Here is a 16,857-nt window from a genome sequence, read left to right on the forward strand (position 1 = left end):
GGCTCTGAAGTCCTCTGTGTCTTCTGCCTCCACTGGTGCCAGGCTCCCACTACACACCCAGCCACTAGGTACTGACCATCTGCTCCCTGTCTGCACTCAAGAGTAGCCTACTGTCTGCACAGCAACTCCAAACCAGTCCCAGCAAGGCCAAACCAGTGAACTTCTCTGCTACCTGGTGGCCAAGCCATTCCTTCTTCATCAAGGTTTGTGCCCCTTCCAAGTATGTCCTCACTTGGACACTCAGCTCTAGAGTACCACCTAGAGTTTCTTTATATCTTACAGTTACTCTTTCAACATAGTTAACAATTCTTTATATTATACTTCTCCTGATTAACCTAATGTATAGTTTGTTTGTTTGTGTTTTTAAGATTTTATTTATTTGTCAGAGAGAGAGAGCACACAAGCAGGGGGAGCAGCAGGTAGAGGGAGAAGCAGGCTCCCTGCTGAGAAAGGAGCCCGATGCAGAACTCTATCCCAGGACGTGGGGATCATGACCTGAGCCAAAGGCAGATGCTTAACCAACTGAGCCACCCAGGCATTCCCAATGTATAGTTTCTATCTCCTGATTGGACTCAGAGGGCTACATCCACCTAGTCTCAAAATCTGAGTCTACCAATATTTCTACTTTCTCCATTTCCTCTCCATCCCTTGGACCATTCCCAGCCGCTCATGTCTCTTTCCTATAGAGATGGTCTTGGACAACCTTAGATCTATTTTATAAACCCTCCCCCAAAATACCATTTTATTTGTCAACTTAGAAACACATAAGGGTTCTCTCCTTCCTATCAGATCAAATATGAACATGTTGAGATTTTTTTTTTGAGATTTTTTTTTAAGATTTTATTTTTTTCTTTTTTTTTATTATGTTATGTTAATCACCATACATTACATCATTAGTTTTTGATGTAGTGTTCCATGATTCATTGTTTGTGCATAACACCCAGTGCTCCATGCAGAACGTGCCCTCCTTAATACCCATCACCAGGTTAACCCATCCCCCCCCCCCCCATAACCCTCAGTTTGTTTTTCAGAGTCCATAGTCTCTCATGGTTCGTCTCCCCTTCCGATTCCCCCCCTTCATTCTTCCCCTCCTGCTATCTTCTTATGTTGAGATTTTAAGGCCTTATGTGACCTGGCCTCACCAGCCCCACTGCACATAAGGAATACTTCTTGCCAGGTAAGAGTCATATAAGTGTCTAGCTCTCCTGATACCGCATCTGACTGTCATGTCTGTTTATACTCCTCTCTGCTCCCTCTTTTCCCACTTATCCCAGAGCCTTCTGGGGCCAGTTCTAAGAGCCCCCACCCATTAGTTCTTTTGGGAACAATTTCTTCCTACACTTTTGTCTGCATTGTCCTCATCACATAATTGGCATTCTATTATACCCTGTCTTAATTGTCCAACTAGAGATACCACCTCCCAGATTAACCCTGTAATAGGCTTTTCTAATTTATTCATGGCTATTACCCTTATTTTTAACTATATATGTCTTATACAACTTCACCACTCTTCACATAGTGGTAAGCTCAATGTTACATGATGGGAAAAGCAGACTAAATCAAATAGTTTTAAACCTATGTAACAGTTATGGATAGGACCACTGCGAGGCAATATAAAATCTTTCTATAGATTTGAAAAAGACACCCCTTCCTCCAAACTGATGCAGCCTCACAGCTTGGCAAATGGAGCCCAGGCAGGATTTCAACTCAACCCTACACAACTGTACATGGCAGCACTGGACTCATTAATGTATCACTGACTAAAAGAAGAGTCAAAGTGTATTATAAAAAAACTTTTAAAGGATGTTATCTCTTGAATTTTGTTTTAGTAGAATTTTATGCTACTATATATATATCACTCTAATCCTAGATAATGTCTCACAGCTTGGGTATTAGATTAGTTTTATGGCAAATTTCATGCATTAGTAGGTATCTCATGTCATTCTTTTCATGACCAATATTAATTGGAGGTATAAGTCTATGCTAGGCCCTGGAGCTAGGCCTTTTGGCACAAATATGGTATCTGACTGGTTTACAGCTCAGTGAATCAATCTATATTTAGAAGAACACAATTTTTTAATGTTATACTTACTGATAAACTTGTTTTGCATAGTCTCCAACAGTGCTTGGTGAGCATCTTCAGCTTGTAAAGCGTGTGAACATTCTCTAGCCAGTATGGTACGTACAAGATGCTCCCCACATCCTAGAAATAAAAGGAAACCAAGAACGGTTGAGGAAAAGCAGTGCTAAACATCCTTCTTGTCTTATTAGCATTAAAACACCCTTATATGCCACTTAAGAAGTAGCTGTTTTGGAGAATAATTCAGTGATGGATGAAATGACTTCTATGAGCAATCTAGAATTTTAATAATAAGACTCAGCAGAAAATAAACAAATAACTGTCTAATATCAAAAGGAAACAGAGAAAAATAAAAGAAAACCCCTTTTTTATAGGAATGGTTTACATAATATAGGAATTCAGATTCTCTGCCTAGGAATCTCCTAGGGTTCTGTCTCATTTCCATTGTTGGGTAACTACAGAAATTCTGTTTTATAATTTATTTGTTTACATACAACTGTCCTAGTCTCCCATTTTGCCTCTGGCACCCCACACACCTGGGCGCACGGGAGAAGTCTAAATAGCCAGGGGCAATCTAGATCTCCATCGACCTATTTTTCACTAAAATGTCCACCACACCTCAACAGCTGCAAAGTGGACTTAATAAAATAGCACCTTTCTCACTTTATAATAGTAACTTACATAGCCTTCAGGGATGAATACTCTGTAATTTAAAAAAAAATAAGAATATATTTTTAAATCCTTGGAGTAAACTGGGACCATTCAGACACACTAAGAAAGGGCAGGCATGATGGCGATGGGAAGCACTGCCTAGAATTCCATTACAATTTCTATCTGTTGAAAGTAGAAACTGCATGCAAAAGTAAAGACAAAAGAAATTTAACTTATAGGCTGGTAAGTTCAAATAAAAGATTTCTGAAGAGGCTGATTTTTTTTTCTTAAAATTAAAAAGCTACTTTCATAAACATTGGAGGGGTAAACCTTTTCAAAAAACTACTAAGTGACAGGGCACCTGGGTGGGTCAGTTGGTTAAGTGTCCCACTCTTGGTTTTGGCTCAGGTTATAATCTCATGGGTCGTGAGACTGAGCCCCACATCGGGCTCCACTCTCAGTGGGAAGTCTGCTTGAAGATCCTCTCCTCCTGCCCCTCCCCACCACGCACACGCTCACTCTCAAATAAATAAATCTTTTAAAAAAATACTAAGTGCCACTTGAAATGCTTATTATATATAAAATCAGTTGCATTAATTAAAATGCAAATACCCTCTTACCCAAATGAGAACAGAAGATACATAAGACCTGCTTCCCATCTCTTAAAAAATAAAATAAAATCTTGAGGGAAGCAGCTCAGCATGGGCACTGGCTGCCTAACTTGCTTACACCAAGTCCCACACACCTGTGCTTTGGTGGTACTGCCCTTCTCAGTCAAGCTTGCTTTAGTCCCAGTGGGACAGGCCCCTCCCCCCAGAAGACCAGCAGAAACCCCCGCCCACACCACATGTCCCAAACAGAGTTCTACAGGGCCCCTGTTCTGGTGGAGTTGGTATCAGGGTCATTTCACAAGCAAACCAGAGCACACATAGTTAAAACTCGCCACAGTCAGGCCAGGAACCAAACACTGCCCACAACAAAGGAGAGCCTCTGCGGATGACTGGCCTAAAGGACAGAGCTGCCAAAACACAACAGCACAGGGCACACAGCACACATGGGAGACACTCCCTGAAATTTCAGACCCTGGGACCCTGGGCACTACATGACCTCTTCTTCATAAGGCCATTACTTTCAGGAGCAGGAGACATAACGGGCTTTTCTAACACACAAAAGAAGGCAAGAACTTAGACAAAATACCAAGATGGAGGAATTTATCCCAAATGAAAGAACAAGATAAAGCCACAGCCAGAGAGCTGAGCAAAAAAGATATAAGGAACATGCCTGATGGAGAATTTAAAGCAACAATCATAAGGGTACTCTCTGGGCTTGAGAAAAGAATAGAAGACATTCTATCCCTTACAAGAGAGATAAAGGAGTTAAAAAAGAATTAATCAGAGATGAAAAATACAATAAACAAGACTGCAAGTAGGCTTCATGCAATGAATAGCAGGCTGGAAAAGGCAGAGGAATGAATGAGTGATCTAGAAGACAAAATAATGGAAAATAATGAAGCTGAACAAAGACAGAAAGAATTATGCAACACAAGAACAGACTCAGGGAACTCAGTGACTCCATCAAATGTAATAACATTCATATTATACGAGCCCAAGAAAAAGAAGAGAGAGAAAGGGGGCAGAAAATTTATTTCAAGCAATAACAGCAGAAAACTTTCCTAATCTGGGGAAGGAAACAGACATCCAGATCAGGAGGCACAGAGAACTCCTATCAAAATCAACAAAAGCAGGCCAACACCAAGCCATATTGTAATTAAATTTGCAAAATACCGTGATAAGGGAAAAATCTTGAAAGCAAAGAGAGAAAGTAAGTCCTTAACTCAAAAGGGACAACCCATAAGGGTAGCTGCAGATTTCTCAACAGAAACTTGGCAAGCCAGAAGAAAGTGGCATGATATTCTCAAAGTGCTGAATGGGAAAAATCTGCAGCCAAGAACACTCTATCCAGCAACGCTATCATTCAAAATAAATGGAGAGATAGTCTCCCAGACAAACAAAACCAAAGGAGTTCATGACCACTAAACCAGCCCTGCAAGAAATATTAAAGGAGACTTTTTGAGTGCCAAGGAGAGACCAAAAGTGACAAAGACAAGAAAGGATCAGAGTAAATCTCCAGAAACAATGACAAAACAAGTAATAAAGTGGCAATAAATACATAATCTATCAATAATTACTCTGAATGTAAATGAACTAAATGCTAAATGCTAGCTAAATCAAGAAGCACAGGGTGTCAGAATGGATAAAAAAACAAGACCCATCCATATGATGCCTACAAAAGACTCATTTCAGACCTAAAGACACCTGAAGATTGAAAGTGACAGGGTGGAGAAATACTTATTATGCAAATGGATGTTAAAAGAAAGCCAGAGTAGCAATACTTATATTGGACAAACTAGACTTTTTTGTTCTTGTACTGTTTTTGTTTTTGTATTTTTGTATTTTTTTAAAGATTTTATTTATTTGAGAAAGAGAGAGAGAGACCACAAGCAGGGGATGCAGCAGGCAGGGGGAGAGGGAGAAACAGGCTCCCTGTTGAGCAGGGAGCCGGATGCAGGGCTTGATCCCAGGACCCTGGGATCATGACCTGACCTAAAAGCAGATGCTTAACCAACTGAGCCACCCAGGCACCCCATATTATTTTATTTTTTAAGATTTTATTTATTTTAGGGAGAGATCACACAGAAGCACGGGGAGGAGCAGAGGGAGAGGAAGAGAGAGACTCTTAAGCAGACTCCCTGCTGAGCATGGAGCCCAGCACAAGGCCAGATCTCACCACCCTGAGATCATGACCCGAGCCAAAATCAAGAGTCAGACACCCAACTGACTGAGCCACCCAGGCACCCCTGTTCTTGTATTATTTTTATCCTGCTTTGGTATCAGGGTAGTATTGGCCTCATGGAATAATTCTGAATGTGTTCCCTCTATTCCATTATTTGTAAGATTTTCATAAAGATTGTGCTGGACGATTTTTGATTCCTAATTCAATTCATTCTTGTTATTAGTCTAAAAAGATTTCCTACTTCTTGGATTTAAGATTTATGAGTGAATCTTAGTACCCTGCGCATTTTTAGGAATCATCTGGGGTTTTTTTCTAGGTTAATTGATGTGTTGGTATAAAATTGTTTATAGTAATCTGTTATCACACTATTTCTGTGGTTATCTGCTGTATTTTTTTCTATTTCTCATTTTGGTTTTTGAGTCTTCTCTCTTTTTTTTCTTAGTTAATGTAGTTAAAGCATTGCCAATTTTGTTTATTTTCTTGGAAAAACTGGTCATTACTTTCAATGTTATGTTATTGTTTATTCTGGTCTCTATTTTACTTAAAATTTCTGGGTTTCTTTAATTTCCTTCCTCTACTAGATTTCAGCTAAGTTTCTTTTTTTCTAGTTCCTTGTGGTGTAATGTTGTTTATTTGAACTTTTTTCTTAATACAAGCATTTATAGCATAAATTTCACTCTTAACATCTGCTTTTGCTGCATCGCATAGGTTTTGGAATATTGTGTTTTCTTTTTCTTTTGTTTTGAGACATATTTTGATTTGCCAATTGATTTCCTATTTGGCCCATTGCTTGTGCAGTAGCGTGTTAATATTTACATATTAAATATTTAATATATACACTGTAGATTTTTCATCTTTGTTTTATTGTTGATCTTCAGTTTTGTACCACTGTGACTGGAAAATATAGTTGGTATGATTTCAGTCTTCTTAAACTTGTAATATTTGTTATGTCTCTTTTTATGTGATTTAACCAGGGATTCTTCTGCATATACCTGAAGAAAATGTGTATTCTATTTTTCTTGGATGGAATGTTTTATATATATCTTTTAGAACCACATATTCTGAAGTATGCTTCAAGTAAAAAATATTCTTGTTGAGAAAAAAAATTAAAAGCTCACCTTAAAAAAAAATCCTGCCAAAGTTATTCCATTAGTTTATTAGAAATCAAGTTCTACATTCACATAATGGGTAAAGGGTATCAAAGGATCGGAGCACCCATTGAGACTACAGGAGAAGTATGATTCAACTTATAGTCAAAAACTTCACAGCAAAAGAAGGAGCATCTCTACCATCCACTCAGATTCCCCCACAGGTCCAGGGACAAAGTAATGTTTTCTCATGTTATTAATCTGTATGCACACACACGCGCACACCCACACACACACTACACTAGTAAAGGTTCTTAGCAATCAAAAAGAAATGTGGGCTAAGATTATCAAATGAAAGAACCTCTCTTAAGTAATGTCTACAAATTTTTAAATTTATGAAACATAAAGCAACACAAACTGATATAATACACAATTCTCTGTTTAGCTGGCATGTATTGTGACAGGCGTTAGGCACCAACAATAAATCACCCTAAAAATATCATCTATAATTGTAAATCATTGTTAAGCCTTTCATATCAGGAATTTTCCCTTCATATGTACAACCTCTCCTTCCCATTCTCTCCCTATCTCCGTTTCCTCCCTCAATATATACATGCACAGATGCATACATACATACATATACATACATATGTGCATATTATGAATACACTTACAATATATACTCATTTTCAAAAATACAAACCATTCAAAAAGTGTGAAAGTAACCATAAGAGACTCTTAATCTTAGGAAACAACTGAGGGGGTGGGGGTGGGGGGATGGGGTAATGGGATGATGGACATTGGGGAGGGTATGTGTTGTAACAAGCACTGGGTATTATATAAGACTGATGAATGACAGACCTGTACCCCTGAAACAAATAATACATTATATGTTAATTAATTGAATTTAAATTTTAAAAATAAGTTTTAAAAAAGTGTGAAAGTTTTTGTAAAAATCACTTCATATTTTGGGGCACCTGAGTGGCTCAGTAGGTTAAGCGTCTGCCTTCCCCTCAGGTCACGATCCCAGGGTCCTAGGATCAACCCCTGCATCGGGCTCCCTGCTCAGCAGGGAGTCTGCTTCTCCCTCTGCCCCTCCCCTGCTCATGCCCGTGCTCTCTCTCTCTCTCAAAAAAATAAAATCTTTAAAAAAATCACTCGATATCTTGCCAGAAGTAACTTCCCTGTATTTTTTGGTAAAGTGTAAATGTAAATATCCTTCCAGATCTGAATATCATTTTATAAGCATCTAAACTTACAGGAAGATCTAAAAATGCAATTTAATATATAACTTTCTGAGCAGGATTGTGGTGTTCCCTATTTTGTTAAATTTTTGCAATATTATTTTTATAATCAGGGAAAAAAATAGCAATAAAGCTAATAGAAAAGAAACCATTTTTGACACTTACTATGTAAAGACACTGTGCTAAGCTCATGAAACTCCATAAATTTTAATTCCCTTTGTGTACATATTTGATGTTGAAGAGTGAAATGTTATACTTTAGAACAATAATAGTTAGAAAATTGGCATATTATAAGCTAAATGAGTGTTCAGAAGGTTATGTACACATGCCTCAAGTCAAAGAGCTAAACCACATGAAGTTAACATTACATCAAAAATACACAATATGTGTCAGAGAGACTTTTTCTCCGTTGTTATACAAGAATATACAGGATTTTCCAATGATTGATTTTTCACTGAGAAACTTTTAAAATTATGACTTCTATTCGGACATATATCACCTCTAAAATAAGAGCGCTGACATCAAAAGCTTGTTCTCCTGCAGGTTCCAATCAAAGAAAAGTTTGACTTATGTGGTTTTACCCACAAAATTCCAAGGTTTCTTAGAATATGCTGCCAGATAGCTGAAGTGTGATTCAAAGGCAAAGAGTTCCATTCATTATACACAGATATGAAGAAATAAGCCTTTCATTGTGTCCTCTTTTTGTCCTTATTCAGGCAAGTATGTATTACATTCTCAGATCTTAGAAGAAAACATGAATTATACATAGAATGAAGACCTAACAACAAACCTAGAAGAAAAGTGATATGAGCACACCTCAGAGATATTGCAGGTTCAATTCCAGATCACTGCAATAAAGTGAGTCAAATAAATGTTTTGGTTTCCCAGTGCATATGAAAGTTATGTTTACACTATACTCTAGTTTATTAAGTGTGCAATAACATTATGTCTAAAAAAATGTACATACCTTAATTAAAAAATACTTTATTGCTAAAAAATGCTAACCATCATCTGAGATTTCAGCAAGTCATAATAACTGACCAAAGATCCTGATAACAAATATAATAATAATGAAAATGTTTGAAATACTGTGAGAATTATCAACATGTGACACAGACACAAAGTGAGCAAATGCTGTTGGAAAAATGGTGCCAACAGACTTGCTCAACACAGGGTTGCTACAATTCCTCAATTTGTTAAAAAAAAAAAAACAAAACAACAACAGAATATCTGTGACCCACAATAAAGTGAAGCACAATAAAATGAGGTATGTCAGTAAATATCAAGTTCTAAAAGAACTTACTTATTTTAGCATCAGTAAGAATGACAACTTCATGGATTAAAACACATAGTGAATTCATAACGTACATTCTAAAAAGCATCTGTCACCTCTGAAAGATGCTATGGAACCAATTCACTATTCTGAAAACTGGTACATTAAAATAAAGATTCTAGCATTTCTCTGTCCTTCCTTTAGGAACTGTACAGCATGGTAACCACATAGTTTATGAAGGAAAATTTTCTCCACAGAAGTATCCCAACTAATAAATGAAGAAGAATTAAACAGAATTAGAATATAATCATTTGTAACCTAAAATGTGATAACTGATATAGGCAATAATCATCAATAGCTCCTAATACCACAAAAAGACACAATCAGACATTAAATGTCCCTTGATAAAATTACACCTTTGTAGTCTTGTCCCACACCAAAAAATTTACAGCTGAATATGAACAAGCCTCTAAATTTAATTATCAATTTCCACAAATAAAGAGAATTCGCAAAAAAAAAAAAAAAAAAACAACCTATAGTTAACATCATTACTTAATGGTGAAAAACTGAATTGTTTCTCCCTGAGATCAGAAACAAGGTAATGATGCCTGCTTTTATCACTCCTATTCAACAATATTCTGGAAGTTCAAGCCATTGCAATAGAGCAAGAAAAAGAAATAAAAGGCATAAAGATCAGAGAGAAGCAAAACTGCTTTGCAGATTACATAACTGCTTATGTAAAATCCAAGGGAATCTACAAAACAACTACCAGAGATATCTCTCCAACTTCTTCCTATCTTATTAGTAGTCTAGGGCAAAGGTTGGCAACAGATAGCTACCTGGTACTTATCAGTCCCCAAAATGTGGACTTGATTTTCATTTCTTCTCCTATTTACTCACTCACCAGATTGTTACTGACAGCCTACTTGCTGCTAGGCCCAGAGTGCCTAGCAGTTGGCAGGGGCACTGTTGCATAATGTCAGATCTCCCCAATGGTGTTGGACCCCTACTTAACTCTTAAGTATTCAGTCAACTGTCATTCTGCCCAGTCCAGATGCCAGTGCCCTCACTGTGTATCTTACAGATCAACCCTGAGGATTTAGATGAGAACCCTGGATTCAGCAGGAACCCTGGTCACTCCCATAGCCCACTATGAGTCACTCTCCATGGCCCACTAGTCCCAACCCTAAGCCCAGTCTCAGCTCACTCCTTCACAGTGTGCTTCCTGTTGCTGAGACTTCAATATGCCCCACACTCAAAGACTTCAGAATTATAATGTATCTCCTCTCTGGTGAGAATTGTAATACATCTCCTCTCTTGTGGGGATCCTTAACCTTTCAAAACCCACACCAAAGATGAATTCGCAATAAAAAATTACAAACCACACATGCATGTGCATGTGCATGTACGTGCACATACACATATACACACACACACACTTATAAGATGGAATGAGCAGATGTAAAAAGAGAAGGATTATCAAACTAAGAAGTGGTACTAGAAGAGAGGTGGACAATCATTTTGTTAAAAAATACAAAGTAAATATTTTAGGTTTTATAGTCTACATATGATCTCTCTCAAATATTCTTCTTTTATAACAACCCTTTATTTTTTTAATTTTATAGATTTGATGTATTTATTTGACAGAGAGAGAGATGAGAGAGAGAGAGTACAAGCAGGGGTGACAGCAGAGGGAGAGGGAGAAGCAGGCACCCCACTGAGCAGGGAGCCCGATGTGGGGCTCAATCCCAGGATCCTGGGATCATGACCTGAGCCGAAGGCAGACACTTAACCGACTGAGCCACCCAGGCGCCCCTATAACAACCCTTTAAAAATTTAAAAATCATTCTTAGCTCATGGGCTGTACAAATATAGGCCACAGGCCAGATTTGGCCCAAAGGTGATAATTTGACTATCCCTGTAACAGAACAATTTGTAATACAAAGATTAAAAGGAAGAGAGATCATAAATTAAAAAAAAAAAAAAAGCAATCTGGTAGCAGGTGCCAGGGGGAGGTGTGCAGATTTTTCAAGGCACCAAATGAAACCTTTCAAATTAGAAGAAAATTGTTTAAAATTCAATGAAGAGAGAGAAATAAAAGGTATACATAGAAAAAAAAAAAAACCTAAAAAGCATCCTAGAATGATAAAGAGAAGGAAAATAAGGCATTAAGAAGCCTGGAGTATAAAATGAGACTATCCAACAGATTAATAGGCATTTTGAGATAGAGAAAAGAAAGAATGGGGTGAGGGAGTACTAATATTTGAAGAGATAATGAATTAAGAGTTTCCAGAATTTAAGTCACAAGGAAATTCTTAAACTGAAGATGCATACAGTGTTCCAAAGAAGATGAGTACAACAAACCCATCCTTAGGTATACCACAGTGAAGCTCTGAATGAAAGATAATCAAAAACTAATCACAGGGCACCTGGGCGGCTCAGTTGGTTAAGCGTCTGCCTTCGGCTCAGGTCATGATCCCGGGGTCCTAGGACTGAGCCCCATGTTGGGCTCCCTGCTGAGCGAGGAGTCTGCTTCTCCCTCTCCCTTTACCCCTCCTACCCCTCCTACTCGTGCTCTCTCGCGCTCTCTCAAATAAATAGAATCTTTTTAAAAAATAAAAAATAATCATAAAGAAAAGAGGGATCATCTACAAAGAAATTAAAATTTAACTGTTCCCAACCAACAAAAGAGGCCAGAAAACTAACATCATAAAGATGCTAAGGCAATAAACAGAAAATAACTTGTCAACCTAGAATCAGTTAAACTATCTTTCTAGAGTGGGGTGAATACAAACTGTTCAGACATATAATGACAAATTCATTCCTTTGAGATTTTAGCTCCCAGGTTACTTCTATTCTTCCCAAGACTACTCCTTGTCATTAATTCCTGTTTGTTTGTTTTTCAAAGATTTTATTTATTTATTTGACAGAGAGAGAGTACAAACAGCGAGAGCAACGTGGGCCTTGATCCCAGGACCCTGAGATCATGACCTGAGCCAAAGGCAGACACTTAACAGACTGAGTCACCCAGATGCCCCAATTCCTGCTGATTTTAGTATTTACGCAGGTGATTCTCCCAACACCTTGACATCTAGATTCTCTGATACCCTCTCTTCAAGTTATCCACACTACCTCATACATTCACTCCAGTGACAATGTCATTATCAATAACATTAACTGCTCCATAGTCTCAATTGCAGTCATCCCACCCTTCCCATCTTTCCGGCTCACCTCTTGAGCACTTTGATTCCAACATTCCCTCCACCTCACCAAAAACTGCCATCTATTAATTATGTTGGTTTTAAACTATCCTGAACTTCTCTTGGGCCCTCACCTACTTCCTTATCCAGCTGAAATTCCAATGCTTCATCAACTTATATACATTCTCTTACTCCTGAAGGCCTCCATGTTTCTCTCACCTCATCCAACTTGTCTGGCAGAAGCCCACCCTGGAGTTATCGGTCAAAAGTACTACACAAGGCTGCAAAAACAAAAACCCCCAAACCTTAGTGCCTTAACATAACAAAAATATAATTCTCATTAATGTTACAGGTTGTACTTGGGGCACCAGAGAATGTGTTCCACAGAGTCACTCAGGAACAAACCCAGGCTGATAGGTCTGTAACTGCACCTCCTGGATCATACCCCCTCCAGAACAAGAGAGCCATCCAGGGCCTGGAAGTCACACATATCATTTCCATTTCAGTCCAGTGGCCAGAAATTGTCACATAGTCTCAGGCAACAACAATTGGGCTGTGAAATATGGAGGAGCATAGGAATAGTCAGGGAGCACTACATTAAATGTCCCTGTCATCTGACTAAATCTAACTTTCTATGCCTGCACCTGCACAGCTAAATGAGGTACAGCAGCCATCCTGTGACTGTGGGGTGACATACATGAGCAGGAAGGCATACCCACTGAGGAATGTAGGAGAGAAAGGACAGACCAGGTACCAGGCAACATTGTTGGGTAGCCCAATCAGCCCCAGGCTCCTTCCAGGTTTCCTGTTATATGAGATCTAAAATGAAACAAAACAAGAACTATCTGTTTAAGCCACTGTAATTGAGTTATCTTTTTTAAGCCCAAATGCATTCTATTTTTCATGTTTTCCCTTTGGCATAATAAACATAAAATTTACCATTTAACCATTTTTTAAGTGTACAATTCAGTGGCATTCACAGTGCTGTACAACCATCACCACCATCTACCTCCAGAACTTTTTCATTTTCCCCAAACTGAAACTCTGCACCCATTCAACAACTCCCCATTTCCTCTCTCCCTCCAACCCTGACAACCACCATTCTACCTTCCATCTCTACAAATTTTACTACTCTAGGTACCTCATATAAGTAGAAGCATACATTTTTGTCCTTTTGTGACTGACTTATTTTACTTAGTGTCTTTGAGGCTTATTCATATTGCAGCATGTTTCAGAATTTCCCTCCTTTTTAAGGCTAAATAATATTCTATTGTTTTATATATACACATTTTGTTTTTCCATTCATCTGTCAATGGACATTAGGGCCAAATGCATTCTTAATCTATATAGAGAGCTATTTGCTGAGGTAGAAAATGGCTCAGAAAACTTTACACTGAAAGAAGACAACCTCTAGCTACTTCCTCAACTCAAAGCTGCATTGAGTCAAATATAATTTCTGATAAGTTCAAGTAGGTATATTTATCAGATATCATTAGCAGCAATACATGAAAAAGATCATTTGGTCTGAGCACATATTTTCACTGAGTTATTCTAGAAAATCCATGATATACTTAATCGCTACCAACCAACCAAATTTCTTCTTAATTTATTTGAATAAATGAGAGAAATTTTGATTAAAATAAACCCTTTATGATGCCTGAAAAATGGAGCCTTACATATTTAAGAGTACCTTTTTTTAGGCGGGGAGAGGCACAGGGAGAGGGACAGAGAGTCTTAAGCAGACTCCCCTCTGAGTGCAGATCCCTATGCAGGGCTCCATCTCACCACTCTGAGATCAGGATCCTGAGCCCAAGAGTCGGATGCTTAACTGACTGAGCTACCCAGGTGCCCCAGGAGCTAGTATTTTCTATGCTACAGCCAGGTTCATGTTTAAATCCAGCTGAGTGACTTTGGAACTCTTCATTTAAGCCTTAGTTTCTTCAGCTGTAAAATATGAGAAAAGCAAGTAGTAGCTACCTCGTGGAGCTATTGTGAGGACAAAATGAAACAATGCACATAAAACATTTAGCATAGGGTTGGACCCTTAGTAAGCACTTAATAAATATTACAATGAGGGTAATAACCTTCTTAAAGGAAAAGATTTTCTATCATTTTCTTGTCCTCCTCAATCTCATCTCTGTACTTTTCTTCTATTATGACAAGGTGATTCTCAGCTAGCCCGACCATCAACACTGATAGCCTAGAATGTAGTTAAAAAGTTTAGCCTTTGATTTGCTACTGCCTCAAAGCAAGCTGAGCCTTCACATAAAGGCAAAATGATGACCTGAGTAAACCTTTCATTATCAAAACAAAACAAGTAATATGAAAAAAAGTGTCTCTTAGTCTGGCAGAAAACATTTTAACTGTGGTTATCCAGGAATTGTGGGCTATGCATGATTTTTGTTCATTATTTATTATTATTTTCCCTAATTTCTATAATAAATGCCTATTTTTTTTCCCAACAGGTTTATTGCCTGACTTTAATATTACACTCCTACATTCACAATACTTTCTCTTAAGGCAAGATAGTAAAGAGCAAATCAGAATCTCCCATAATGGGATTTGGTCCCATTCACTTACTTCCCTACCTGAGTTCATGAGTTGGTAAGGGAGACTGAACTAGTGCTACAGGTGTTTTATTCATCTGACCTTCATCACATATTTAGTATTTTCACTTCAGCTCTAGTGATAGATGCAGCCTTCAAACTAAGATAACTAAAAATATGCAAACATAGGGGAGCCTGGGTGGCTCAGTCGGTTAAGTGTCTAACTCTTAATTTCGGCTCAGGTCATGATCTCGGGGGTTGTGAGATCGAGTTCCGCACCAGGCTCTGCACTGGGCATAGAGCCTGCTTGAGATTCTCTCTTTCCCTCTGCACCCCCCTTCCCTCTCCCTCTTAAAAAAAAAAAAAAAAGCAAAAATAGCCCCCCAAAATTGTACTGTAAAATCATGTTTTAGTTCCAAAAGTTAAGTAACAAACTGAAGTGTCTGCAATACGGATAGAGAAATAAAACTTTACCAACTCTTGGCTGACATTTAAGATATATCTTCATCATTTCAAGATAATTTTTAATCATTTTTATCTTTGTCTCAATTTAATAGTGGCAGCAGGAAAATTAAAAGAACTTTATGTGTCAAGTTTTTGATGTAGTTTTCAAATGTAGAGTTTTAATGTAGTGTTTAAATGGTAGAAGATTATAATTCTTCCACAGACCTCAAAATGAGATTAGGATTTTAAAGTATAACTCCTAATCTCACAGATCTTGCTCTTCTTTGGGAGACTTTATTTCTTCTAAACCACTCTAACCTCAGTTCGAATACAAAGAGCCCCCAGAGGGGGAAAGTGAAGTTGCATTCACAGGAGAGACATAACCCACATTCCCGGGCAGCCTGCATACACAAGTACAGGATCAGCAGCAACAAAAGCTCACATTCAGTACCACTGGCACACCACACATCTCCAAGGATTACTGATGATTGTGAAGTATTTATGTCGTCTTATAAATGTTGCCATTCACTCTCACTGCGGCTAGTGGGCATCTGAAAAATCTTTCAACACATCCCCTGTTAGAAGTCCACAGGGACAGATAAGTAATGAGGAAAGGCCTTTCCAAATTTAAAAGGAAACATTTGGTACTTCAGTTTCCAGTATTGCAACATCTCTTTTTCAACAAAGGAATTTATTACATAGTACGTCACCTTTTCCCTGTCGGAGGATTTACTGCCAATTTTGGAGTTAGGTTACTTCTGGTTTTCAAGCCTGTCTTGTGAAATTAAAGAGAGGACTGCCTTAAAAGTGATAGAACACACATGATTTCAGTCTTCACAGTGTCCCCATGGTTATCAAACCTGGAACCTATTATATACAAGAATAAAACATAAGGAGCTTCATAAAGAGATGGAATAAGGAGTGAAGATATCTAATCCAGTAAGTCTAAAGGTTATATTCACCAACACACAGTTTCCTCAATATTTAGTTATCTCTAATCCATAGCCCATCAGCACACTTTGGATATTTATAGTAATCTATCAAAAACAACTCAGGCTTTTTCCATTTTTTTGATCAATAATAAACAACCATAAGAGAAACCAATTTTACAAATTAGTTCCTAGAGGTCTCATCTCTTATAAATTAGGATGTGATTAATATATGCGTTAGCATTTCAAAATTACTTAAAGTAGAGAAAAATATATTAGAACAGTTATAATTAAACATAGGAAAACATCTCATCTACAGGACAGTGCTAGGCATCTGCTACATATACTAAATGCCTGATAATTACTAGTTATTATCACTATTATCAATTTTATTGAGAAGGTATAACCAAACCACAAAAGATTCAACTGTCTGAATAAGAGGTAGCTACATAAATGAGAAGAGTTCCAGTTCTGTGAATGCCAATACTTCCACAAATTAAAAAACAAAGAAAAAACTCCCAACAAAAATGAGTAGTGAAAAGCCTTTATCCAATCTACCATGTCAGAAAGAGTCTATGGTTAACAACACAGAGGCGCCCCCTCCCAAAG

The 16,857-nt window shown here is 37.9% G+C and overlaps 1 protein-coding gene across 13 annotated transcripts in view; it reads right to left on the bottom strand.

Moving 5' to 3' along the window:
- The window catches only part of TASP1 (taspase 1), a 303,516-nt gene that overhangs the window by 106,588 nt on the left and 180,071 nt on the right, over positions 1-16,857 (bottom strand). For all 13 annotated transcript variants that reach the window (XR_004301276.1, XR_004301274.1, XR_004301277.1 and 10 more), the window contains one exon: positions 2,093-2,203. Coding sequence is in view for 9 of the 13 variants with exons in the window: in XM_032420014.1 (XP_032275905.1) it covers positions 2,093-2,203 (111 nt within the window). In the remaining 4 variants the exon portion in view is untranslated. The remainder of the gene's footprint in view (positions 1-2,092; positions 2,204-16,857) is intronic.

This window comes from Phoca vitulina, unplaced genomic scaffold, assembly GCF_004348235.1.
Source record: "Phoca vitulina isolate PV1807 unplaced genomic scaffold, GSC_HSeal_1.0 scaffold22, whole genome shotgun sequence".
Lineage (NCBI taxonomy): Eukaryota > Metazoa > Chordata > Mammalia > Carnivora > Phocidae > Phoca > Phoca vitulina.